The sequence below is a fragment of the Podarcis cretensis genome, assembly GCF_951804945.1.
Source record: "Podarcis cretensis genome assembly, chromosome: 1".
NCBI classification, from domain to species: Eukaryota; Metazoa; Chordata; class Lepidosauria; order Squamata; family Lacertidae; genus Podarcis; species Podarcis cretensis.
The window spans coordinates 73,762,327-73,787,723 of record NC_137170.1 but is presented as its reverse complement, the minus strand read 5'-3'; the positions used below and the strand labels follow the sequence as shown (position 1 = coordinate 73,787,723).

General features: G+C 40.1%; 1 protein-coding gene across 13 annotated transcripts in view; it reads left to right on the top strand.

The window, feature by feature from the left end:
* The window catches only part of PLEKHA7 (pleckstrin homology domain containing A7), a 173,086-nt gene extending 148,734 nt beyond the window's left edge, over positions 1-24,352 (top strand). For 8 of the 13 annotated variants that reach the window (XM_079965753.1, XM_079965751.1, XM_079965754.1 and 5 more), the window contains 8 exons: positions 709-788; positions 1,377-1,577; positions 8,640-8,792; positions 10,953-11,086; positions 14,209-14,348; positions 17,156-17,258; positions 19,091-21,093; positions 22,737-24,352. In XM_079965753.1, coding sequence (XP_079821879.1) covers positions 709-788; positions 1,377-1,577; positions 8,640-8,792; positions 10,953-11,086; positions 14,209-14,348; positions 17,156-17,247 — 800 coding nt within the window. In that variant the 3' untranslated portion in view covers positions 17,248-17,258; positions 19,091-21,093; positions 22,737-24,352. Of the gene's footprint in view, positions 1-708; positions 789-1,376; positions 1,635-8,639; positions 8,793-10,952; positions 11,087-14,208; positions 14,349-17,155; positions 17,259-19,090; positions 21,094-22,736 lie in introns of those variants that run through there. The other 5 variants (XM_079965748.1, XM_079965750.1, XM_079965749.1 and 2 more) reach the window with 5 other exon arrangements.
* The last annotated feature ends 1,045 nt before the right edge of the window (positions 24,353-25,397 follow it).

Sequence of the window (25,397 nt, the reverse complement as noted above, 5' to 3'; positions counted from 1 at the left end):
TAAGTGCTTAAGCTTTCATTGTATCCCTTTCCCTGGCAGACTAACCCACCTAATTGAGACTGTGTTATCCCAGAAGCAGAGCTTTTAGTGACTCACACCAGAGATGAATGAACAATTCAGTTAAAAGAATCTACATAGCTTGAGTCTGAAGCCACATCTATCCATCAGCAATAATGTTATCACTAATATTTACTTGTAGATTCTCTGGGAACTAAATGCTCTAAATAGATCTTTTTAAAAAGAAAATCGGGTGTTTCATATTTGAGCTCTATAAAAACTGCTGTATGGATACTATCCAGACCCAGTGATTTGTTAGTTTTTAATTTGTCAGTACACTGCTGTGTCATCCATACACCGATAAATCCTTCAACTTAGGTGGCCCTTTGTATGGGACAGATAGCATTGCATTTCAGAGAAAGTTGCCTTGCCTTTCAGCCTCCTACCTAGCAACCTAAATTTAGCTTCCAGGACCTCATAGCTGCATTTCTTGTTCCATTTCAAACACCTCTTTCTTGAAATTTGCTGTTAGTTTTGAGCATATAGCCTATTCACAAATCAGGACAGCCAGATCTTTTTACATGTAGTTAATAGGACATACCTGGATAGATAGAAAGAAAAATATATATTAAAAAATAGATTTAGAAAGCACTGAGTACATTTCTTCCTAAAAACAATTTTGCTTTAAAAGCACCTTTTTCCTTTGTAAAGGATTATCTGGCTCAACTTCCAGACTGCATCAGTCATCAACAGCTTCATCATATGCAACATTTCGAAGAGATGGTTCCAAGGTAATTCTGCACATATCTTTATGGATACCAAATCTAATCAACAGCGTTGCTTTTTGCTTTAATATATAACAAGTTCAGCCACAATATAAGATAGGTGGGGTTATATAATTCTGTTCAGTTTAGGGTTTATAGTTATTGCAACTCCAATTGTCAGAATTGTTAATTACCTATGCCTCTTGTGTAAAATTAGGTGCTTGCAGCATAGGGACGTATTTACTTTCGAGAAAGAGGTTACAATGTATGGGAAACTGACAGCTTTTTTGTTTCCATTGAAAGAAGAAAAGGATTGGTCACTGTCTTTCGCCTTTTATAGTGACATACTCTAAACAGAATTGTTCTAGAGTATGTGCATTACAGTTTGGAAATAAAAAGGGAAATCCAGTACAGTGTATGGTCTAGCAGGTGCATCTACTATTATAATAAAGGGAAGGCAATTTTTGCTGATGCTTCCATCCTCTCCCCTTTTAAAAAAAATAGCAGACACCTCTGATGGATCAGAAGCCATTCTGTATGTAGAACAGGAGCTTTGGATTTCGTCCCTAGGATACAGCTTTAAAAGTATTAAATATCACACGCTGTTGTTAACAGGATAGACCGAAGAGTGCCTTGGAACGTTTATACTCCGGAGATCACCAAAGAGGCAAGATGAGTGCCGAGGAACAACTAGAAAGAATGAAACGACATCAAAAGGCATTAGTTCGTGAACGCAAGAGAACTCTTGGTCAAGGAGAAAGACAGTCTGTCTCGTCACGATCATTCGTCCGGCCTGTTTCTGCAGACGTAGGCTCAGTATGTTAGACATGCCTTAAGAGGACTAGACTAAAAATATGATCTGTAGCTTTCCTAGTAAGCACTTTTATTTGAAAGTGCATTACACTTGTATTATTTAATTATAGTGCTATATCAGTTTCTGAAGTGCAAATAACAGAATATGGCTTTTAACTCTAAATAGTCACAGCTTAATGTAGCAGGTGCAGAAGTAACTTGGCATAAGAAAAGTCTAGCAATGAAAGAATTTTGTGGAAATGGATTCATATATGGATATTGGGTTGGTCTTGGCTTATCCCCCCCCTCTATTGCAGGGGTAGGGAATCTGTGGATCTCTAGATATTGTTGAACTCCCAGCCAGCATGGTCAGTGGTTAGGAATTATGGTATTCCAGCAACATTTGGAGTGCTACAGCTTTCCCACCTCATCCTATTGGCTTAAGCTATGCTATGAAAACAATAAGTTTGCATTTTTTTCTGATTGAACCATAAAAGAATGAGCTCTGTAGATGTAGGTAGTACATTAAAGAAACTATATTGCAAGTTTAGTAGACCATAGTAGCTATGGTTCTGTCAAATAAAGATTTTTTTAAAGAAAGCATAGGATTTGACAAATTTTATATATTAACTATAAAGTGTAGAAGCTAATTTAACAGATGTTTATACAGCTGCTAATGTCCATTTATAAATTATTATTCAGATTCCTAGAATAGTCTAGCAAGTATCTGCATTCGGTTAGCAAAAATTAAGTTATTTCAATGGTTAAATGTTGGATTAAATATAAACATAGGGTGATTCATTTTGGGTGGTTAACCACAACATTTCTTACTGGTTCAGTCATTTCTATTTTACATAACAAATCTTAAGTAATTTTACAAAGAAGTATATCCCATTATAATTAGTAAGATTTACTTCCAATGAATGGGCATGATCTAAGAGTGATGTGCACAGAACAGAATTTCATGCAGAGCAAAGTTCCATTTGCCATTTCTACAACAGCAGTTATCATTGCCAAAGAATGAGGCTCTTAAAAAATGAATAGTTTGTCTCTTTAGTTATGGTAGCTATCTGGGACAGAAACAGCGAGCAAAGCCTTTTTTACGGCATGTGCTGGTTTTGCTTATGTGTGCACTGCATTTTGGGATTGCAACCATCCTGCTTAGGATCCGGGTGCCAGGCTGCTGCCTTAAACATGTTTACATGGAAATAATCTCCACTAAACTAAATGGGATTTACTTTCAGTATTTGGCCTCAGTCCAATGCACAGTTAAAAGTACAGAGCGCCTGTTGAAATTTTGTGTTTTTAGTATTCGTTGTGCATTTTCTAAGCATTGCTCAGAATACTTCTTTCTCTGGAATGTGTCCGTTGTGAATGTTGATGTAAAAAAAAAAGCAGAAAAGAGCCATTTTTAAATGAAAGTAATACACCACCCAATGTAGATTTTAAATATAAATTTATAGTTGTGGGACATACAAAACCTTGCTGAAGTGTCACTTCCGAAAATAATGTTAGGTTGTGGCCAATGTGTTGAGGATTATGATAAATTTCAGATGGGTAACTATACTAGTCTGTTGCAGCAAAGCAGATTTATTGTAGCTCGATCTGTGGCCCAGATGCATGAAGTGGTAGTCTAAGAACCAAATTATTTTATCTGTTAAATAAGTAAATGCACTTAATATGTCTGATTTGACTTTTTTGAACTGCAGCTGCTTGGGTGGGAGCGATCAAGACCATGGCACAGCGGAGTGGAGAGGTCTAATCCCAAACGATGATTTGTCCCAGTAGGGCAGCTGCATAGACAGTAATGGCAACTTCCCTCCTGGGACACAGCAGTTTTGGAAAGTGTGCCAGAGTCCCAGCATGCCAAAGTCCTCATTCTAATGACACACACATACTGTGACTGCTATTTAATAACAAAAGTCAGAGAAGTTAAGTGCATTCATAAATTTAGAATACTGGCACGTCAAGCCAAATTCTGGCTTGTTACTGGCTGCATCTTATAGTTAGCAAGGATAGATAAGCCCAGTTTCAGAAAGTCCAGGTTCAGTTGGCATGCTAAGCCTAACCTTGGCTTAGCTCAGTGCCTGGGAGAAAAATGATCAGGGAGTAGCAAAGCAACTGTAAGTTCCTGTCTGGGAACCCATGTGCTCAAGCAGTCCGATACTTTGGCCTACCATGATGTGCAAATCAGACCATTATGTAGTTTGGCTCTTAGAAATTAGGTATAACTATAACAGTGCTTTTGGGGGGGAGGTGCTCAAAGGTACACAGTACTGATGCCCCCCCCATGTTAAAAGTGTGGCACTCACTGTAATAACTTCATGGTGAGTACTGGCACCCCGTTTAATGTGGGGAACGGTCATTCTATTTTTTTTTAAAGGCACTGGGTATATAGATCTTGATTGCAGCCGAGGAAGGAGGATTCAAAGTGAGTCCAAAAGGTCAAACAATGCAAGAGATAATGGTAGGTGAATTGCAGTGTTATGCATAGCACAAATGGAAAGAAGATTCAATGAATATAAGATCCAATCAGTGTTGATGTGACCCTCCCCTGATTAGCAGCCACTGGAACCGTTACTTTCCATAGCAAGCTAGCCATTTCCATTATTTCTGGAGTGTCACATTTGCTAAGGAATTCACATACAGTGGCTTTATATTGGAGTGTCACTTTGAAATCTTTTTCTTGGATTTCAAGTCCTAGAAGGTTAAAATGCTCTTCCACTGGTTTTTATGACTATTTTAAATGTCTGATTTCTCTCCATATATTCTTGAGCATAGAGACCAGCCTGATTAATTTTTTAATGGCATTTAGATGTGAGTGATCAAGCTTTTGATGTCAGACTGACATCGTTTGGTCTAACACAATGTCGCTCTCAGCTAATACTTCTATAATTCGTTGTTAAGAATTTTCCTTAAAGATATAGTATCCTTTCCTGCTTCCTGTTCTTATTTGCAGACAGACACATCCCCAATCTTAAGCAATAATTGGTCGCCTAAAAGTGTGTAACGAACTCTGGATGGTATCCTACAAAGGGCTTCCAGCAGTGCAAGGGTTTCCTCTTGTGCAAGGGTTTCCTCTTGTGCAATGGAACTTCTCCTCTCCCTGCCTACACCCTTCCCAAATGGTTGGGGGAATCTCCAGAACAGTTCTGGGGGCCAGACAGAGAAGAGGGAAGGAAAGTTCCATTGCACAGCCAAAAGCCCTTCTGCTAGCAGAAGCGCTTTTTTGGATACCACCCTGCTTCCATATTTGATTAGATGTTGCATTCATTTTGATTGGGTTCTGTAATAATTTATAATAATTTAATAATTTATTATTTATTATTTATACCCTGCCCATCTGGCTGTGTTTCCCCAGCCACTCTGGACAGCTCCCAGCTGAATATTGAAAACACAATACAACATTAAACATGAAAAAAATCCCTAAACAGGGCTGCCTTCAGATGTATTCTGTATTCACTTGTGCTCTGCATAATACTGTAACACTGCTACAGGTGTAGTCTTTGGCCCCACTTTGTAAAAAAACCCAATATCTTAATTTTTCTCTCTGTATTTAAGGTGGGCACTGGCCTATGAAAGCTTACATCGCAATGAATTTGTTATTTTTTAAGGTGTCATGGGAATTTGTTGCTTAGGATAATGATTTCATTATAACACTGAGAGATTTACACAATCACAGTAACATTAATTCTTTGCATTGCCTTCTCCTCTTGGTACACTAGAACTATGTAATGCTCATCACCTGCCTAATTCATTGCACAAGGTCTCTTGCTTCTAGAGTTGCCACTCACATCATACATAATGGCTTTCATGTTTGTTTTTAAATTTTCTAATTATTTAAAACAATTTCTAACTAGACCACTCAGTTTCTGCCAGGCTTAATTGCATTTTAGTAGCTTTTTGTTAAATTCCTACTGAGTTTTTCATTTTTGTTGTGGGCTTTGCCCTTTAACCCTTTTTGTTCCCATTTTAAATAGTTGCTTAGTAGCACTAATTTGCAATTCATTTATGATTCATTACTTTACTAAATACACATTTGGACTCTTAAAGGGACCTGGTGCATTCAGATTTATATATTTGCAGTCACACTTTAATTGAGTAACAGTATATATCTTTTAGGAAAGGTAAAGCCCTGCCATATTCATGTTTTAAGTAGCAGGTTTTAAATCTTTTTTAAAAATGTATAGCTATTGCACACATACTTATTTCAAATGCAAACATTTCATAACTTTTTAACAACTTAAACAAATAACTTTACATATTTGCATGCCATATTGGTCTGTGTTCTTGCTGTAAAATATACAAATGGCACAGTAGGGCCAAGAAGAAAATGTTTCATAGAGATCTCTTTCTTGTATGCCCAAACTGCTCCAGTGCACAAAAAGTAACATTTGATAGCACAATTTACAGCAGGACACTAATTTAGCAGCCAAATGGTGAACAATGGAATATGTAATTATTGTGCACAGTTTATAACATTGCATACATTGTATGTGTAAATCTACTTTTAATACAATGCACTGATATTTTTTTAAAAGATCACTTTTTAAATGTAGTATGACATTAAAAATGTTGAGCAGAATATATGGATTTGTCATTTAATTTTGATGTAAAAGACTCCGTATCAACACCAATAAACATACTTCCTAATACTGAATTCACGTTTTTCTTCAAGTATAAAATTAATTCAGAATTAATATTGTGTTTCTATTATACATATTCTGGCAATCAGGCCTGGTTTGAATATTGAGATGTCTGGTTATGGTGCATTTTAATGGTGAAGAAGATTGTCCTTTCTCCTCTTCAACAGTTTTAAAGGCTCCAATTTTTGCTTGAGAAGCAGCTGCCTTTAAATTAAGCAATATTTATCCTTTTCCTAATACAAATACTTGATATGTTCTGAGTGAAAATCAAGAGCTTGTGCATGAATGATCGCCCCACCCCACTGAACTCCCCCAAAACCCACTATGGACTATAGATCCAGAGTGTCCCCTTGGTGAACTGAAGGGCTTCTGTTCATGAAAGGGATTAAGATCTAGCAGGTGCTTTCACTGAAGTAAGGGTGGGAGCCATTTTTGTTGATTCCCCTTTCCCTGGGCAACTTCCCACACTGTTCCAGAAGCAACCAGGGGCAAGTAGGGATCAGCAAAAACTACTCTCCTCACGGATCCCATGTCTTACAAAGTGTAAATGCAAATATGCTGCTGTGACATCCTTTCTTTGTTGAAGTTAAGTCTTTGAGGGGAGATTAATCCCATAAGCACACTGGGAGAAAACTGAAATGTTCCTTTGTGAGTTGAGGTAATGGGTGAGAACATAAACGATCCAATTAGGCTTGTGAGCCAGAGGGCTGCTTGGTTTCTGCAAAGACTAAGGGAGGGTTAATTTTATTTTTCCTCTGAACAGCAGGGTCAATTGTATTATTATTAGCTGCATTATCAAAACCTATCTGCTACATAGCAACGGTTTGAGTAATGCAGGTCCAAAGGCCCACAGCCCCAGTAGATGTGTGGATCTCTGGATTGTAGCCAATGGATTAAAATTACATATTAATTGGAGAGGAAAATACAGGTATCATATTTTCACATTTGCATTCCCCCAAAGTAGGTACTCCATTCAAGCCTTTCGTTTTGTAATAGTAAAAACTTGGTTGTTTTGTGGGGAATTGTATGAGTAGAGTATGCTAGCTCTAGGGCAGTTTAATGAGGTGCACTAAACTTTTCTTATATGAAACATATTACGTATTTTAGAGGTACTTAAAACATTTTCAGGTGTCCAGTTAAACCAGGGTGGTCCAACTGAAGGTCTTTTCTGGCAGCTCTCAGCAACATTTGACTCCCTCCTGACCGCCACTGCCTTCCCAAAGCCAGGTAAGTGAGGCACTGGGCTTTGGGAAGGAGGTGTGAGGATTCTGCAGGGTCCTAGAGTCCTCCTGCCCATACCTAGTTCGCACATTCCCAGCTTTGAGGAGGAGGTGGGAGGGTCAAAGACCCAGCCAGAGCCTCACACCTCCTTCCCAAGGCCCAGGGCCTTGGTTAGCTGGCTTTAGGAAGGCAGTGCGAGGGCTGGTGGGGGGACATCTAATTTTGACCTTGGCAAGGCAATGTGTGACCTGCAGATTCTGTGTTGAGGTAGTCTTGTGACCCACTTGGTGTGAATAGTTGGGCTTCCCTGTGATAAATAGTAGGATTATTTTCATTGCAACTTAGAAGAACATGCATTCAGTGCTTTTGAAGACTGTAAATTGATCAGAATACATAGTGTTCAATTTTTTGTTGTTGTAAAAGGTACTCCAAAGGGATTTTGAACGAATATGGAGTGTTTGTAAGAATTAAGGGATCTAATATATAAACATGGTTTGTTACAGTGGACAGTTTTCAAAACAGTGGAATTTATGGAGCACATCTGTAAAGCAAACACATTACCAGAAAGTTGTGCCTTGAAAACATTGTTTTGGCTTATCATTTGTGCAGGTTGTTTAACAGAGTAACAATGTGTATTTTCCCCTAGATGGTGAACCTACATGGGGTACTCACTCTCTTAAGCCAGCAATTAGCTATATCATCTCTCAAGACAGGACCAATTTAAAAAAAAATGATAATAATAGGCAATACCATCGGAAACAAAACCATACTTTTTGATCCTAAACACTTGTACATGGAAATAGGCTCTATTGTATGAACTAGCTGAGGTCAGATTTTTCCATCTGATCATAGCCTCTTATTAATTCCAAAGAATACTTCCTTTTCCCTTGTATTTTTGGTGCATTTAGTTCTTTGTCCTGCTTTCCCCATGTAACCTCCTATCTGTACCACTTGAATGTGGCTCCTGACTGGTAAAGTCAGATTTAACCCTGGTCTATTGGCAGCTTTTTTTGCTGAGATTTTATTGCCATCTGCTGGCTGAACAGGATGAGTACCTCATCAAGGACAGCCATCAAGCAAGCATCCAGAAGCAAATGTTATGGTAAGTCCTAGCTTCCCCTTGTATCAATCCATAATCTGAGGTAATGGGAGTGAACATTTCTACATGGTGTTTTAGTTGGAATGGTCAAACTTGTAATTGTTTCCTATCTGTTAATAGTGGAAGCGGGAACAAGAATTTGACTTGCAGCTACTGGAAAGAGCTGTGCGCCCAGAACACAAAGAGGAAAATAACTGGCTAAGAGTTGAACCTGTGTTGGTGACAGAAGTAGACCTAGAACCTCAAGATTATAATTTGGATATTAGCAGAGAGGTAAGGCTAGTTGTCTGTTTTTGCATTGCAAAAACAGTATAGTATAGTATTTTAGTATAAAGCGGGATAAATATTAACAACCAGAAAGGCAGCTTTAAGTGATGAAGTCTACAATGTAGAAATGTGTTATGTTTTTAGAAAAAGGGAGATACAGTGGTACCTCAGGTTACAGACGCTTCAGGTTACAGACTCTGCTAACCCAGAAATAGTAACTCGGGTTAAGAACTTTGCTTCAGGATAAGAACAGAAATTGTGTCGCTGCGGCAATGGGAGGCCCCATTAGCTAAAGTGGTACCTCAGGTTAAGAACAGTTTCAGGTTAAGAACAAACCTCCAGAACGAATTAAGCTCTTAACCTGAGGTACCACTGTAATGGTCTGCTGCGCACATCACATTCAACCATATTTAAAATACTGTGGTTTACTGTGAACGAGCAGCATGCTGGCACACACTGCTGAAATCATGGGTGCTTCGCTTTCCTCCGTGCTGCCAGGGAACAAGCCGTCATCTGGTTTGTGTCATCTGAACCTGTTTCTCCAAACAAACCACAAGCAGAAGCCAAGTTGCTTGGCGTGCCACTCCTCTAGGGTTGCCATATTTCAAAAAGTGAAAATCCAGACACAAAAGTTGTGTCTGGACTAAAAACCTTTTTTTTTGTTTGTTTTTTGTTTTGCCCTATGGACATTCAAGCAATTTCCGCCCAGACGGCCGAATCTTGGCAATGGCCAGGAAATTCTACACACCTCACCTGTTTGTGGGGAAGCAAACCACTATGAGTCCAGGTTCAGATAACACAAGACATACTATGGCTTGTTTTCTGTCAGCACAGCAGGAGTGGGGAAAGAGTGAAGCACCTGCAATTTCAGCAGCACGCACCAGCATGCTGCTTATTCACGTTAGACCAGGCTTCCTCAACCTCGGCCCTCCAGGTGTTTTTGTCCTACAACTCCCATGATCCCTAGCTACCAGGACTAGTGGTCAGGGATGAAGGGAATTGTAGTCTCAAAACATCTGGAGGGCCAAGGATGAGGAAGCCTGCATTAGACCATATTTAATCAACTAATGTGATGTGCGAACCAGGCCAACGAAGGTCATGCATCCCATAAACAGATTGAATTAACATTACAAAATTATTGAATCACTCGTCTTAAAATAAAGTCAAATAGAATTCCTATGCTTTCTCATTACCTATCAACCACGATGTCTATGAAATGGTGATCTATGAGAAAATGGTATCAGAGATTAAAATTCCATCGTGTTCTCCCCAAAAGGTAACACATAATCCCCATGGCTATTGGAAAAGCAAGAGGGTATTAACGTTTTTTATGCATATATTTGAAAAGCTGTAGAGCCATCTGGTGGCCCAAATGAAGTATATTATGCTGTCACTGAAATATGAAGGAACAGGGAGGAAAATCTACTGAATGCAAGTTCAGTTTAAAAGCAATAAAATCATTAAATGACTTTAAGAATTCTGTTATTTTTATTTTCTTATATATGTATAGCTTAATTTTCTGTGTGATTTACAGCTTTGAAAATACATGATTCTGTGTGTGTGTGTTTGTCAGTGTCACACACAAGCACACAAACATATACACACACTGCAAATTACACAGGGCATGTAAATCCAGCATAAATGTAGCAACATAAAAATAAAAAACGAACATAAAAACACTAGGGAGAAAAGAATGTGGTGCAAGAAATTAAAATCAATAAAAAATATTGTTTTAAATTAAAATTCTTGGGAAAGTAAAAAGTTTTTCAACAGAAGACTATAATACGGGCTTTCTCCCTCATCGCACCTACCTCATTTCATTAGATGCAGAAGGATTTCCAATTATGAACTCAAGAACAGGATTAGGTGCATATGGGAGAAATTCCATCATATTTAATTCCGTTTTTCTAACATAGAGCTAAACTTTGTTGTCGTTTGTGTTAGCAATTCAACATTGGAATTACTGTTTTTATCAAAACATTGTTTTCAGAAAAAAAATTGGCCCACAAGTATATTATGTTACGATTTTCATAAGGAAGTGTTAAAATTTTTGTTTTGCCCTGCTTTTTTCCTTTGGTTGATTTGAACAATTTTGTTTCAGTTGAATGTAATATTCTATATGAGCTATATTAATCACTTATGATTCTCTCTCCCTGCCACCACCAGTTGTCAAAACCTGAAAAGGTTGCAATTCCAGAGCGATACGTTGAGCTGGAACCTGAAGAACCCCTTACTCCAGAAGAATTAGCAGCAAGGCACCGTAACGCAGAAAAAATAAAGAATATTCTTACAAAGTCAAGGTCAGATTCTTATAAACATATTACTCCCATTCATTTTTAACATTGGAATTGTTGGGTGGGGGGGACCTACTGCTGCAGTCTTGGTAGAGTTATATGCATTTGATCATAGTACAGAAACTTATAGAAATATATTAATACTACAGTTAATACTAATTGTACTTTTTGCATTGAATCAATTGCGGTATGTGAGGTGGTGAGTAGTGCTGCTTGCCAGGCAGAGCTAGAGTGTGGGATACCAGGTTGGCAGCAAGTTCAGATGCCCTCTCCCCACTGCTGCTACCAAGATGGTGCTCTCCTGCCCTCCCCACCACTCCAGTTCTGGCAGGCAGCACCACCACCACAGCTGGAACAGCAATGCAGCAACACCACCCACAGCACTACTGCTTATAATGAATATGGTGAATCATCATCATCATCATCATCATCATCATCATTTTATTTATGCTGAGCCTTTCCATAGTTAAAGCAATGCTCAAGGCAGCTTACAGCATGACAAGATTTACATAATTACCAACATAACAAAAGTCATAAGCAATAAATAAAACACATCCAAAAGTATTCAACCAAATGGGAAACAATTTCCACATAAATCATAAAATCTAACACTAAGAATGCAGTATTAATATCAATCACAATTTAAAATGGCATAGATAAAAAATAAAAGCAATTTCGAAAACAAAAATGGAGCCCTTTCTGCCCAGCAGCAGCAGCAGCAGTCCTTTATGGAGCCTGTCAGGCCCGCCCCTGGAGGAGAGAAAGTGGAGAAAAGCAGGGCAGGGCTTTATTATTCTTTATTATCTTTTCCTCTCTGTATACTCTTATTTACAGGCTGAACACACAGCCCAGCCCAGCCCTGCTTTCACTGACACAAGAAATGGCAAGTGCTGCTGCAGCTTAAATCAGCGTGTTCTGCCCTTGCTAGTGAGCAAAGACATGTGGCTCAGCTGCCTCGCTTTCCCACCACTGAACGTAGCATAGCATAGCCTCTTCTGCCACATGGAGGTACAGAAGCATCAAGAGCTGTTGGAACCCTGGGAGCAGAGGCTAAAACTGTGTCCAGCACCACTACAGGGGAGGATTTCCATTGCTTCAGATATGATGGGATCACTGGTTCAGAACAGCAGCTCCTAGGATCAAGCCATTAAAACTCATATAACACGTTTAAGTTGTCGGGTTCTCAGCTTTATTTATTTACAAATATATATAATACATTCAGTTCACTATCTTGCCCAGATTAGCACTGCAGCCTCTTCTCCAAGTTGACAAGAGATAATATTAAAGAAAGAATTTATGTCAGCCCACATAGAGCTTAGACAAGAAGGCAATTGGTAGAAGCTGACTTAGACAGGTATTTAGGTGAATAGAGCCAACAGTTTGATTCAGCATAATAAAAGATTAGACTGCTGTTGCGAAAGAGGAAGATTAAAGTCTCAACAGAATGAACATCCTAGACAGGATACGTCTGAGGCTGAGATCTCCTACCTGAGTGATAACCGTTCCCTAGAATATAGGAGGCTAGTGTTCATGGTCTTGAATTTCCTAGGAACAATGCCACTAACCTCAAGTAGGCTGATTCTATAATAGAGCCTTGCCTTGCTTTGACAAGAAGAACAAGGCCATTCTCCTTATTTCAGCCTTTTTGATTATAAAAATATATTTTGTTGTATATTAATTAAACAGGACAGATCAGAGAGGTCAAAATAAGTAATGATGGATTAAAATGTAATAGTTAATTAATTAATTATCCTTCTCTTCATCCCAGAGGTTTTTTAAACTATTCTTTAACCCCTAAGTCTGAAGAGTTGCTGAGGAGAGATGACCTCCTTTTCCTGGCACAGTTTCCAGTTCTGGGCTTCTCCCTGCGGCTTACACTGCAGCAAAATAGGCTAATGAATACTGCTATTGAACTGCTCATCTCCCTCACCTTCCTGCATGTACAGCCTGGAAGCAAGGCAAGGCTCAACTACTATGATCCACCCTGGGCATTGCTTGGCAATGCCCCATTGCCCCATCACGTTCTGAAGCATCTCACAACAGCCATAAAATGGCCTCCGGTAGCATCCAGAGCCCAAAGATGCCAAGAGAACAATGCAAGAACTGTGAATAGTAAACTGAAAGGGTTCCCTGGAGCGTCTCCTGTGTTTAAAATTTAAGTGTAGCCAGAGGTAGTGGCTCCCACGGACTGGTTTTTTTTCGTAGGAAGCTAATGTCTCTCACTTGGTGGAAGCTAGAGAACACAGTTGAAGCTTCATTGTAGTACATGAGGTGCAGGGTTGGAATGGGACAGCAAATATTAATTACTACACTGTGACTCAATTTTTCAGGCAAAACAAAATAAAAAAGAACAGCAGCTCTATTCTCCTCCTCTAGAGGAAGCAGCTCTCCAGCTCTACTTTCTGCTGAGCAGAAGAACTTTCTGTTTCAGGTCTTTGAAAATATATCTGTACATTTATTTATTTATTTGTAGCACCACAGAGCCCCAAGCCTTGGCTGTCCTGGCAGCACAGGGCTAGTTGATATACAGCCTTGCGAGTCAAATGTTTTGGCTCCCGAACACTGAGTGTTCTGGTTTTCGAATGTTCTTTGGAACCCGAACGTCTGACGTGGGTTCCACAGCTTATGATTGGCTGCAGGAGCTTCCTGTAGCCAGTCGGAAGCCGCTCCTTGGTTTCCGAACATTTAGGAAGTTGAACAGATTCCATTCAACTTACGAGATACGACTGTACTGTGCTTTTCCACTGGAATTTGGAGACTATTCAGCAACTAAGTATAACGTTTCAGCTCATTTCTGCTCCATAGTTGCTAATAACCAGATGTTGGTTATTCAGTCGAAATAACAATAGAACATGTTTCTCTGTATGTGCTAACAAGTCCTTTTATCAACTGAAATCAACTGAAACATTCAAACATGATCCAAAGACTACAGTCTACTGTTGGATGCCCAGCTTCAAGAGTTTCATAATTGCATCATGATCCTGAGGACTTTGCCATTCTGGAAATGAGTATGTTTGTGCATGTGACCCTTTTATATTTTTCTACAATCAAGCAGTATACCAAAATGTTTGCGTACATGTGTAGCATATGCCTTAAAGTTAATGTGGTGTTTTTGTATTTTGCCCTAGTATGCACAACCTCCAGCCTTCAGCTCAGGACAAACACAACTCTGCTAATTTAGATTCACAGTTGCAAGAGCAAGAACGCATCATTACCATATCATACGCACTGGCTTCTGAAGCCTCTCAGCGGAGCAAGGAGGTGGCAGGTATTGCTCAGTTATTTATAAAGCAATGGCTTTGACAATATGTTCTTTTAATCCTATGGCTGCAAACTTCTAAGGTTTTGTGTTCCTTCTGGACTGCAGTACATACCAGGAACAACAGCAAGGCCATATCTACCCTTTGGGGTATACCCAGGCAAGTGCTCTTTGAATGCACTCCAGTGTAGTTGTGAGACACTGGATTTACACCATGGACTCACCTGCACAACATAAATGGGTTGCTATCAGTGTTGAGCACAGTGTTACCTTGAAGCAATCAGAAGCAATGTCATGAGTGGGGCGGGGTGCAATTACACGCCATATAGATATATATTTACTGGGAATCGCTCTACCATGGTTCCATGACATTGTTAGCAGGACATTGTTGTTTTAATACACAAAATTTTTCCTACTCTGATTTAGAACTGAAATGGCAAATAGTGTATCAAGTTGTTAGGGACACTATTTTTTTAAACAGCCTGGAAACTTATTGCAAAAAGCTGGATAGAAGTTTGACGACTGGAAATTAAATTGCATTATTCAGCATGATGTCAAAGCAGCCCCTGTGTGTACAGCTGTGCTGGCAGGTTCTCTATGGACTTGCCTGCACAATACGGCTTCGAAATGGATCAGACTGTGCTGAATGATTCGTTACTCAAGGGGTAAAATTCCATCTTTGTTTCCCATTCCCTGCAAGCCTATGTTTAACTGTTATATCTTGCACTCCATCTTCTCATCTGTTTCTCTGCCCATATATGTAGAATGTTCAAGTAGAAAAGGCATAAAAAATGAAGTAGTGAATCTGGACTAACTTGTAGTACCGTTCCAAGATTTAAAATTGGTGAATGCATTTGATTTTTCAAATTATTATTGATATTTTAGTGGTTTTAATTTCCATAGAACCTAGTATAGTAAAACCAAAAACTTTAATATTTGCACAATGTACGTTAGACAAACAGCATGAGCCAGAAACAGCAGATGAAGATGTTATCGCTAATTACGTTTTCCTTGTAGCTCAGTGCTTCAGTACATTACTAATATAGCACATTCTTCTCAGTTTGTCTAGCAGGGCCTGCAGCCTTCCCAGGTCGCTTTATGTTTTATTTACTGATTTCAGTTTCTATCCCATACTCAGGAAAAGTAGCAAAAATTTTGAATCACAACACAATAAAATCACCAAAATATAATAGCCAGTTTTATTTGGTAATTCCTGTAAATATTGACTGACGAGTTGTTGTTTTTTTTTTTTTAAAAAAAAAAAACCTTGCATGATTGCAAAGTCCTACTGCCTGCTTTACATCAGCCATGAAAAGTTGAGGCACAAAACAGGAATTCTGTAGATATTCAGGTTGAGACTTTGATGCATAACTAGGACAGGGGTTGCAAAACTGCTGGCTGCACCCAACCCACAAATCTGCTTCTGGTGCCACCCCCTCTCTCCCCATGCCAAATTGAGCACATCTTCCTTCACTTACCATGCAGAAGCACTGCTGCCTCATTTGGCATAGTGTCACTGCAAGGTTATAGAGCTCAGAAAACAGCTCCTCCCTACTCCAGTGCCAAGAGAGGAAAGGTTCCTCCCTCTCTAGCACAGCGCTGGGGTGGAGAGAAAAAACATTTTTAAAGGGGGGGCAGTACTGAGCAATAGTTCTACTGGTCAGGGAGTGGAGTTCTCCATCCTCTTTTTTGTGCAGGCAGAAAGCTTAAACAAGCAAGTTGGGAGAATTTTCAGCCATTTTTAACATTGCAGGAACTGGCTTTTTTGTTGCAGAATTTGGCATACCTAGGCACAGAATTTGTTTACTTCTCTGTAACCTTTCCCCTCTGCAGGGAAGTGGGACTGATTCGGATGGTCCGCCCATGCCACTTAATGAATCCAAATGGTTTCCAGAGAGTAATAGGGGGTGTTTTATCCCATGCTCATGGCCTTTCACCTGATTCCCTGGTGGCCCACTGGAATGTGGAGTTAACCAGGGCTATTGACTGTCTGGCTCTGAAGCGCCCTCTCCGATTGCATGGAGCCCAGACAGCCCCGTGGTTTTCCCTGGAGTTGAGGGCAATGAAACAGTTGCTGAGATGGCTGGAGTGCCGGTGGCAGAAAACTCATTCTGAGTCAGACCGAACATGGGTTAGACACCAAATCAGAATGCAGCAGCTGGACTGGTGACTGGGAGCGGCCACTGGGACCATATAACACTGGTCCTAAAGGATCTTCACTGGCTCCCAGTACGTTTCCGAGCACAATTCAAAGTGTTGATGCTAACCTTTACAGCCCTAAACGGCCTCGGCCCAATATACCTGAAGGAGCATCTCCACCCCCATCATTCAGCCCAGACACTGAGGTCCTCCTCCGAGGGTCTTCTGCTGGTTCCCTCACTGTGAGAAGAAAAACAACAGGGAACCAGGCAGAGGGCCTTCTCAGGAGTGGCACCCTCCCTGTGGAATGCCCTCCCTTCAGATGTCAAAGAGATAAAGAATTACACAACTTTTAGAAGACATCTGAAGGCAGCCTTGTATTGGGAAGTTTTTTTATGCTTGATGTTTTTCGTTTTTAGATATGCTGAAAGTCGCTCAGAGTGGTGGGGAAACCCAACCAAATGGGCGGAGTATAAACAATAAAATTATTATTATTATTGTTATTATTATTATTATTATTATTATTATTATTATTATTATTATTTTATTAATGTACAGTACTAAAAAGACCTAGCTGCACTGGCTGCTGACCCTGCTGTCTTGTATTCCAGCCCATGAGTCTGTTCTGTGTGAGTGTAAAATCACGGTGCCTAATTCCTTTGTATGATCCCTTCTAGCTCCGCAATTGACCTATCCATCTAAAGCACCCTCACCTTCTGTACCTCAGCCACCCCCCTTAAGCAATGGATTTCACTACACATTTGTCTAAGCATCTTGAAAGTAAGAACTAACTGCTCTTGGCTGCTTATTTTGTCATTAATTGTATGTTTTAACATTGTTGGTAGCTAACTTGATCTTTAAGTGTAAACGTAACCCTAATTTAATGCATGCAGACTTTAGTGATCTAAAAGATTCCTGCCTCCTGCTATTAAAAATTACCTTATGAAATATATATGAGCTCATAGAAGTGTTCAGTAATTGCTGTGAGTTTGGGATTTTGATTGCCTCATCACTATGATGTAAAATTTAAAGAGAAATGTGTCGTTTCATCAGCAACCTACTAAAGATTACACCTTTAAAAAGGCATCTAATGCAGCACATGTGCTAAATAGCACAAATAATCCCTTCCTGTATTAAATGGAAAATTAGAACTGATTGAAACATACTACTGGTGGGACGCGGGTGGCGCTGTGCGTTAAACCACAGAGCCTAGGGCTTGCCGATCCAGAAGGTCGGCGGTTCGAATCCCCACGACGGGGTGAGCTCCCGTTGTTCGGTCCTGCGAACCTAGCAGTTCGAAAGCTCATCAAAGTGCAAGTAGATAAATAGGTACCGCTCCGGCGAGAAGGTAAACTGCGTTTCCGTGCGCTGCTCTGGTTTGCCAGAAGTGGTTTAATCATGCTGGCCGCATGACCTAGAAGCTGTACACCAGCTCCTTTGGCCAGTAAAGCGAGATGAGTGCCACAACCCCAGAGTCGTCCACGACTGGCCCTAACGGTCGGGGGTCCCTTTAGCTTTACCTTTATTGGTGGGCTGGGTCTAGGAAAAAGCCTCCATCAAATTACAAAGTAACAGAATAGCTGGGGGGGGGGGAATAGTTCTATGTTAAATGATTTCTGTCATTTTCCTAACCCGCTGATTCCATAATTTTCCATATGAGAAATCTTTGCCATGAATTGAGGGATCTATTTTTGCCACAATCATAGCAATTGTAATTATTCTACAAAAGGAAATTTCATTTCCATCTGTATTCCCATTTCTCTACCATGGTGCAGTTTGACATATAACTCCTCTTTAATTCTACCTACAATTTCACAATTTATAATTTTAAGGGTTCCTTCTTTGGCAGGATCTAACTTAATATCTCACTCTGAGAAGTATCAGTACAGAAAGTATAAGATTTCAAAAGAACTTTGTGTTATGAGCACTATTTATAATTTTGGAGCTCTTTACTGTTAAATCTTAGGAAATCACCTGAAGAAAATATTAACAAGAGCCCAGAAGTCACAGTTTACACTGTCACAGATCACTGTCCCATATTGTTTTATGACATTGGTTGCTCTGTGCTCCCATTTGGGAGGGAGGGGAGGATATTAAAAAGAACAAATAAATCACTGGGACATTATTCAGGAATTCCTCAAGCTGCTATGGGAACGAGATGGGCATTTCCCCCCCTTTAGTATACTCTTAATCCTGATCACCAAAACCCACCATATTTAATCAAAATGGTTTTAAAGGTTTTATGGGCAGTGTTCTTCACATAATATAGACATATCTCAATGAGTAAAAGTACCCAAAACAAGCCTTCAGCTTCACTGATAATATCCTCTTTCCTTCTTCAAAGACTAAGAAACTTCAGTTTAGAGGTGAAGCAAAACAATTAGTTTGAACAGGGGAAGTATTGATTGCATTCTCCATTGCCTACGTAGTATCAAGGTATATTGTAAGCAGTATGTTATCTGGCTACATTTACAAACTTTCTGAAGCACCTAGTGTTCATGAAACATCCATCAGCATGCCGTTAAAGGATATTGATGGATTCATCCTTTTGTGGATGTGTGTGCTAAACCTGTTGGAATAATATCTAACTTCATTGTTTCTCTTCAAACTAGCCAAAGCAGTAAATGAACGCTGATCCCTGATACAAACCCGTAACAACCACCTGAAGAAGAGAGCAGCAAGGAGGAAGACTTCCCTACATTAGCTTTCTCTCCTGTTTATTTTTTATTTGAACACACATTACAAATAATAACTGCACAGAAAAAGTTTTGTACAAAAAGAACAATTGTTTATATAAACAGCACTTTTAATATACTATATTATATATTGATATTGTATACATATATATATATAGGCATTGGTTACAGCCCTGCACAATCAACTGCATTCAATTCCTGTTGATGTTAATAGGTCCTAATGCTTTGAAGTGCCAGATTGTGAGCCAATGTATTTTTAGAAACTATATATATATGATTTGTGGTTGGTTGGGTTTTTTAAAGGGCTGCATTCATTTAAAAGTTTGGATGTATGCAATAAAGGCAGGTGGGTGTTTTTAGCTTCTTTTTTAAAAAAGGAAGATTTTCAGAAGCACATAGCATTTAGGTAGGAATAATGAAATCTTTTCCTATTTTTTCAGGGTTTCTAATACATTTGTTACTACTGATTATCAGTCAGATAAAATTTTACTGAAATATTCAAAATTTCAATGGTTCTGGAATCCCGTGCAAACAGCAAAAGGCAGGTACAAAACATTGCTAATAGTTGTATGTCACTGTCCTTTTATTATGTAGCTTAGTCCAAGCAAACATTGTCCAGTTACTATTTCAAATATATATATTTCTCTTTAACTTAGGGTGTGGGCACTGAAATATTTTGAATGTGATCTGGTTTCTATCCCACTGCGGATGAAGCATCTGTGAACTACAGAGGATTATCATAGAGGTCAATAGAGCCTCTACTTCCCTCCTTAAGAGCAAAAGCATGACTGGCCATTAAGTGGAATGTGAGATCTGGAGCACCTTTCACTCTTTTTGCCTAAACATGAGTTACTCATGCTCTGAGCTTGAGTAACTTGTGTCATGCAGAGAGGGAGAGCAGGAGGTATGCACAAAACCTCCAATTTTCTATAATAGCTTGTGCAAAGACAAGAAGAGGCAGTGAAGAGAAATTGGTCTTTTGAGCCCTTTTCTGCACATGGGTGCTGCACCTGAGATGGGACTGGATCACCCATGGAAACTGAAATATGTAAAGTGAGCAATGCAAATATTAATAGAATGTATAATTTTACATCTATATTCTTTTTTAATTAACGTGTTCAACAACAAAAAAGCAAAAAATGATTTGCTATCAGTTGTTGTTAACTTTGTATAGTAATTCAGCTGGTGCCCTCAGTTTTGCTAAAACTTTCAAGTATATTTTCTTGAGTCTTGGACAAAAGGCTGGCACAACTAGAGAGAGAGTTCATGAGATGCTGGTGGTTTTTTACTTGAAAAAATGTGTGTGTATGTGTGTGTGTGTACTCAACAGTGTGTGCTTTGCAGCAGCCAATGCGCTGTTCATACTGAGTGAATTCAAAATGAATTCACACATAATTCAGTGCATTGTCATATTTACTGCGGCATTCTGCTATAGTGCACTCCTTTTATACAGAAGATATGCAAGAATGATATCAACTCATTTGAAGTATTTTGTAACAGTGGTGTAAGCCATTAGAACTGCAAGTAGGAGGCCGAGACAGGCTCCCTTTTATTCCCCAGGAGCGGACCTGGGGGAATCCGATGTTTCCACAGGCCCACCCACAGGGAGGTGTCCACCTCACAGGCCTGCCATTGATTGGCTGAATTTGGGTAGGCCTGAAACCAAGGTCCAGCCAGTGAGACTAGGCCTGGCTGCCTCGCCAGCTGGGAAGCCCCCAACAAACAGGGCTTCCTCCAGAGTGTGGCGCAGCGCATCAAGTCCCAGCCACAACACCGCCACACCCAAAGGGTGAGCAGACTTGTCTTACTGCTGGTCTATATATTACACTTGCTTCATGGACTTTGCTGCAAACCACCTATTCATTTTGAGGACAGCCTACATTCCATCCCCCACCTACCACTAGGAATATCCAGCAGCAGTGAAGACTCATGAAGATCTCTCTTTTTTTTTTAATAATATTTATTAAAGATTTTCAAATATAACAAAAAAGAAAAGCATCCAAATTTAAGGCCTTATTTTCAATATCATCTTTCCAGGACTTCCCCTCCCCACCCCCTCTTATATTCCAGTTCTTTCAAATAGAGTCAGCAAATTCTTACCCCAAGTTTTAAAATTATTATCATTAACCCAATTTAAAAAATATTTTCCCGTCCCCTAAAATCGACCTGTTCCCTTCCACGAGTTCCCCTCTTTAATATAAAATACAGATTAACATAAAAAAAATAGAAAAAAGAATAAAATGTAATTTAACACCCTTTGGATTCCAAATTTCCCTCCCCCCTTTCCCGGTTGCGTTCCCAATGTCCGTCAATATCTACTGTCTCCTGGAGCTCCCACATCTAAGCCATAATCCTTCACCAGTCCGCTTTGCCGTCTTTTTAATAGTCTTTGCCGTCTTTTAATCATCTTTAATTTTGAATGTCCAATCTTGGAAGGGGTCTATCTTCCAACTTTGTCCAGTTCTTGTTATTCTTGTTATTCTTGTTGTTCTTGTTGTTCTCCTCCTCTTTTTTTTTCCCCCCTGCTCTCCTGCACAAATGTTCTAATTCCAAAAAGCTTGTAATTCCTCTACAGAGGCTTTGTTATTCAGGAACAAAACATTACGTCAAGTCCCTTCCATTCTTCAATAGATAAATCTATTGTCTCCTTTAGTGTGTAGACCTCTGTAGACAAAATAGTGTTCCATTTCTGCAGTTTCCCAGGAGATAAAAAGTCCGATTCAAATTCCATGCCAGCAACACTTGTAATAACCCACAGCTCCTCTAGAGGGATTATAGTAACTCAGTTTCATTCCCGATCACACCCACCAGTCAAAGTAACTTATTATTCCTTGTTTTAAACAGTTTATATCCAATTTATAACAAATGTAACCAGCAAAGTCCTCGTAACAAAGTTCTCTTTTTGTTCTTCAGTTTTGGCAGCTCCTTTGACAGCTGTCAAAACCTCTATTTCTCCTCTCCAGGCGCTCTCACGGATCGCTCCCGGGGTTTCCGGGGGGGGGGGTGGGTTGTATTTTAATTCACATTCCACTTTTCTCCTCCAGCCCAGCTTATAGTTTTCCATCGCGAAATTAATAACTTTATCAAAAAAAAAAGGTTGCACTCGATCTTAGTTGTCAGGTCCTTTGCTTTAGCTCCTCTATAACAGGGGGGAGGCTGACTTCCTTTTTGTACCTCCCCCGCTCGCTCCGAATTTAAGAAAAAATTTATTCCCCTTTTTAATCCAAGTTCCAATTACTCACGGGTTATTCTTTTAAGTCCAGATTTTCAATGGAAGAAGTCAGCGCTCTCCGCCAAATGGCATGCGGCTTCACTCGGCAGGGGAAGCGGAGGACTCACAGCACCCCCCCCCCGTCACCCGCTCCGCAGCCTTTAAAAAGGCTCCTTCGCGTGGTCGGGGGGGCCACAAACGGTGCCCGCCGAGTCACCATGCCCATGGGTTTCAGCGCCCATGGTTTTTGAGGGTCCCCGCGTCGCCGGCGCGGTAGAACCCAGCCCCTGCCGAGCAGGCTCCCTCCGGAGCTCGGAGGGAGTCCGCCATTCGGCGATGGCGCCAACCCAGAAGCCGACTCATGAAGATCTCCAAGCAGTGTTAGATATGCACATTGTAAGCTGTTCTAGACCTGCAGGTGCAGAACACTTGCAGTGTAGAGGCTGTCTGAGTGGCCATGCTGTGGGGAGTGTAGTATATAGATTGGCAGCTAGTTGTTGCAGTACTTTGCCATGATGCAGAAGTCCTTTCCAGTCTCTTTTCTGAGAAAATTCTATGTGAACAATGGAGAACTTTGCCTTCTCGTAGATGAAAAAGGGGGAAACCCAATGCTCATGAGGTTCCATAGTCAGCTACAGGCTTTCTTAGCATTAGCAATTATTAATGAGTTTTACAGTATATGTGGGGTGTGCTATAGGCATTAAATGTGTGCAGAATTTGTTTAGGATGTCACTGCCCTGTTAGCCTCCCAGATAAGAGATGTAGACTAACTGGAGATAATGGGTTGTAGCCAGTGAAGTTGTCTTGTTTGTGGAAGGACCTCCACTGGTGCAATGCACTTCCCTTCCTTTTCCTCTCCCTGTTTCAGAGGGTTGGGGGAGTGTCCAGAAAAGATGGGGAGACATGCAGGAGAAGGAAATGGAGGGGAAGTTCTGTTGCACTAGCAGAAGTCATTGTGTGAACAGGACTTACTTTGTTTTTGTACAGCAGTTCCCTGCACTGCATGGCAAACTAATGAGATGATGCTGCCCTTCAGTGAAGTCCTCCTGGGGAGCATATGGGTCTTTTGGTATGGTCAGATAATCTCTCTGGATTCTGGCCCATACAATTTATTGGGATGGAATGGTCAAAATAAATGTGACAAATTCAAATGTTCAGGAAGTGGTGGTTAGGGTTAAGGCTGGATTAATTTGTTAATACTTTGAGAGAAAGAGATGCAGAAGCTAGTCTGAGGAAGAGGTTAGATATGATTACGCTAAAAGCAGGTCTGTGTTAAAGAACAATTTTCTTTTGCAACTTTGTATATGTCGGCCTGTGTATTCAACCTGTATGCTTGTGGGAAAATGACAGGGTAGATCATTTTTCCTATTCATAAATTCTCTGTAAGACAAACCCACGTGTGTAGTGGCTTTAACCTTTTTTCTCAAGCTCATTCTTGTTATCTGTATCTCTTGAAGTGGTAACAAATCCATTCTAATACAATTCCAGTTTTCCACTTCCTTTTGTTAAGGGCAGTTCAGAGATGGATTTAGGTGTGTCTACTTCAGCAGTTGCCATTTAGCTTGAAGAAAAGTTTCACAAAAAGAAAAGTCCTGCCCCCCCCCCATTAGTAAGATATTGGGAAGTTATTTAAAAGTGTTGGATCCAGACTTCGCTTCTCCTGTTGAAGATAGAGATGCTGGAGACACATTTTGGCAATTCTCTCTGCAGCCCCCAGTGCCCCCTCACACTGTTCTGGAGGGCTGGGAGACCTGCAGGAGGTAGGAAAAATTGGAAAATGTCACCTGCCTCTTTCTGCTACTGGGATCCATCGGATAGATCAAAGCCTTCCATATACAGAAGCCTTTCCTTCTGTGGAAGGTAAAAGTCTAGATCCAGTCCTCAGTCTCCACCTAACTTATTGCTCTTATCAAAAAAAAGTAACTGTGATGGTGTTTAAAATTATCAAATAAAAAAATCTTACTCTATTTTGACTATGCTTGGAAGCTATTCTTGAGAAATGTATTTAGAAAATGCAGTCTATTTTTTACTAACTGAATACTGCCTGTGTCAAGTCTGTAACATTTTGCCAAAATGAAATTATTTTATTTTTGCCTTTATTAAAATGTAGAAATAAATATTTTGCCAGAAAACATTAATTTAAATAAAATGTAACAGTTTGGGGAAAATGTAAATGTACATATTGAACTATTAACATAACACTGGAACTGCCTTTGGATGTTCAGATATGGTTCATCTGATTTGGGGCTTGGTTTGGCTTGACTTTTAGTTACTGATTGATGTCCACAGTAAACTCAGTGAGGGGTTTTCCTGAACAGTAGGATTTGAATCCATCCCTAATACTGTATGTTCACTGTTCATATACAATGCTGTAATGCTTGGTGAGTGTCTCTAACTCCTGGCTCATTCTTTATCACGTCATAGAGTTCACTGCTGGAAGAGAAGGTGATTTCATAATACAAAATAGCATTTTGGTGCAGTAAATTGGATTTGGATGTAGGAGCCCCAGATAGAGCCTTGCTGAATTGGCTTGGGCAACTCACAGGATGGCTAAGTGCATACAATAGGATATGCTATAATTTACACTGAGCTTTCGGGAGTTCCAGAGTGGCTTTTGGGTTGGTTGTAGATACAACTGAATGTATCACTGATTATATTTGTTCAAGTACAATCCTATACTGCCAAGCTGTTGTTTCTCTGTTCTTGGTCACTGTGGCGCTAAATAAATTGCCCTGAACCCTGGCATACCCAGAGGTAAGTCATGATAGTGCACACAGTACCAAGGGCAACGCTAGATAGGCAGACCGTCCAAATGGTCAAATACAGGTCCAAGTCTAATGCAAGGAGCAAGTTCCAAAGTCAAACCATCAGGCCAGGTTCCTGCCTTTGCAGAAGATCCAGGGTTGGAACACCTGGGGGTCAGTCCCAGAATCACAGTCCAAAAGCTGCCGACTCTGGCCCATCAGCAGAGAGAGCTGAGCAGACACAGAGGCTTTTGCCTTGCTTCCCTTT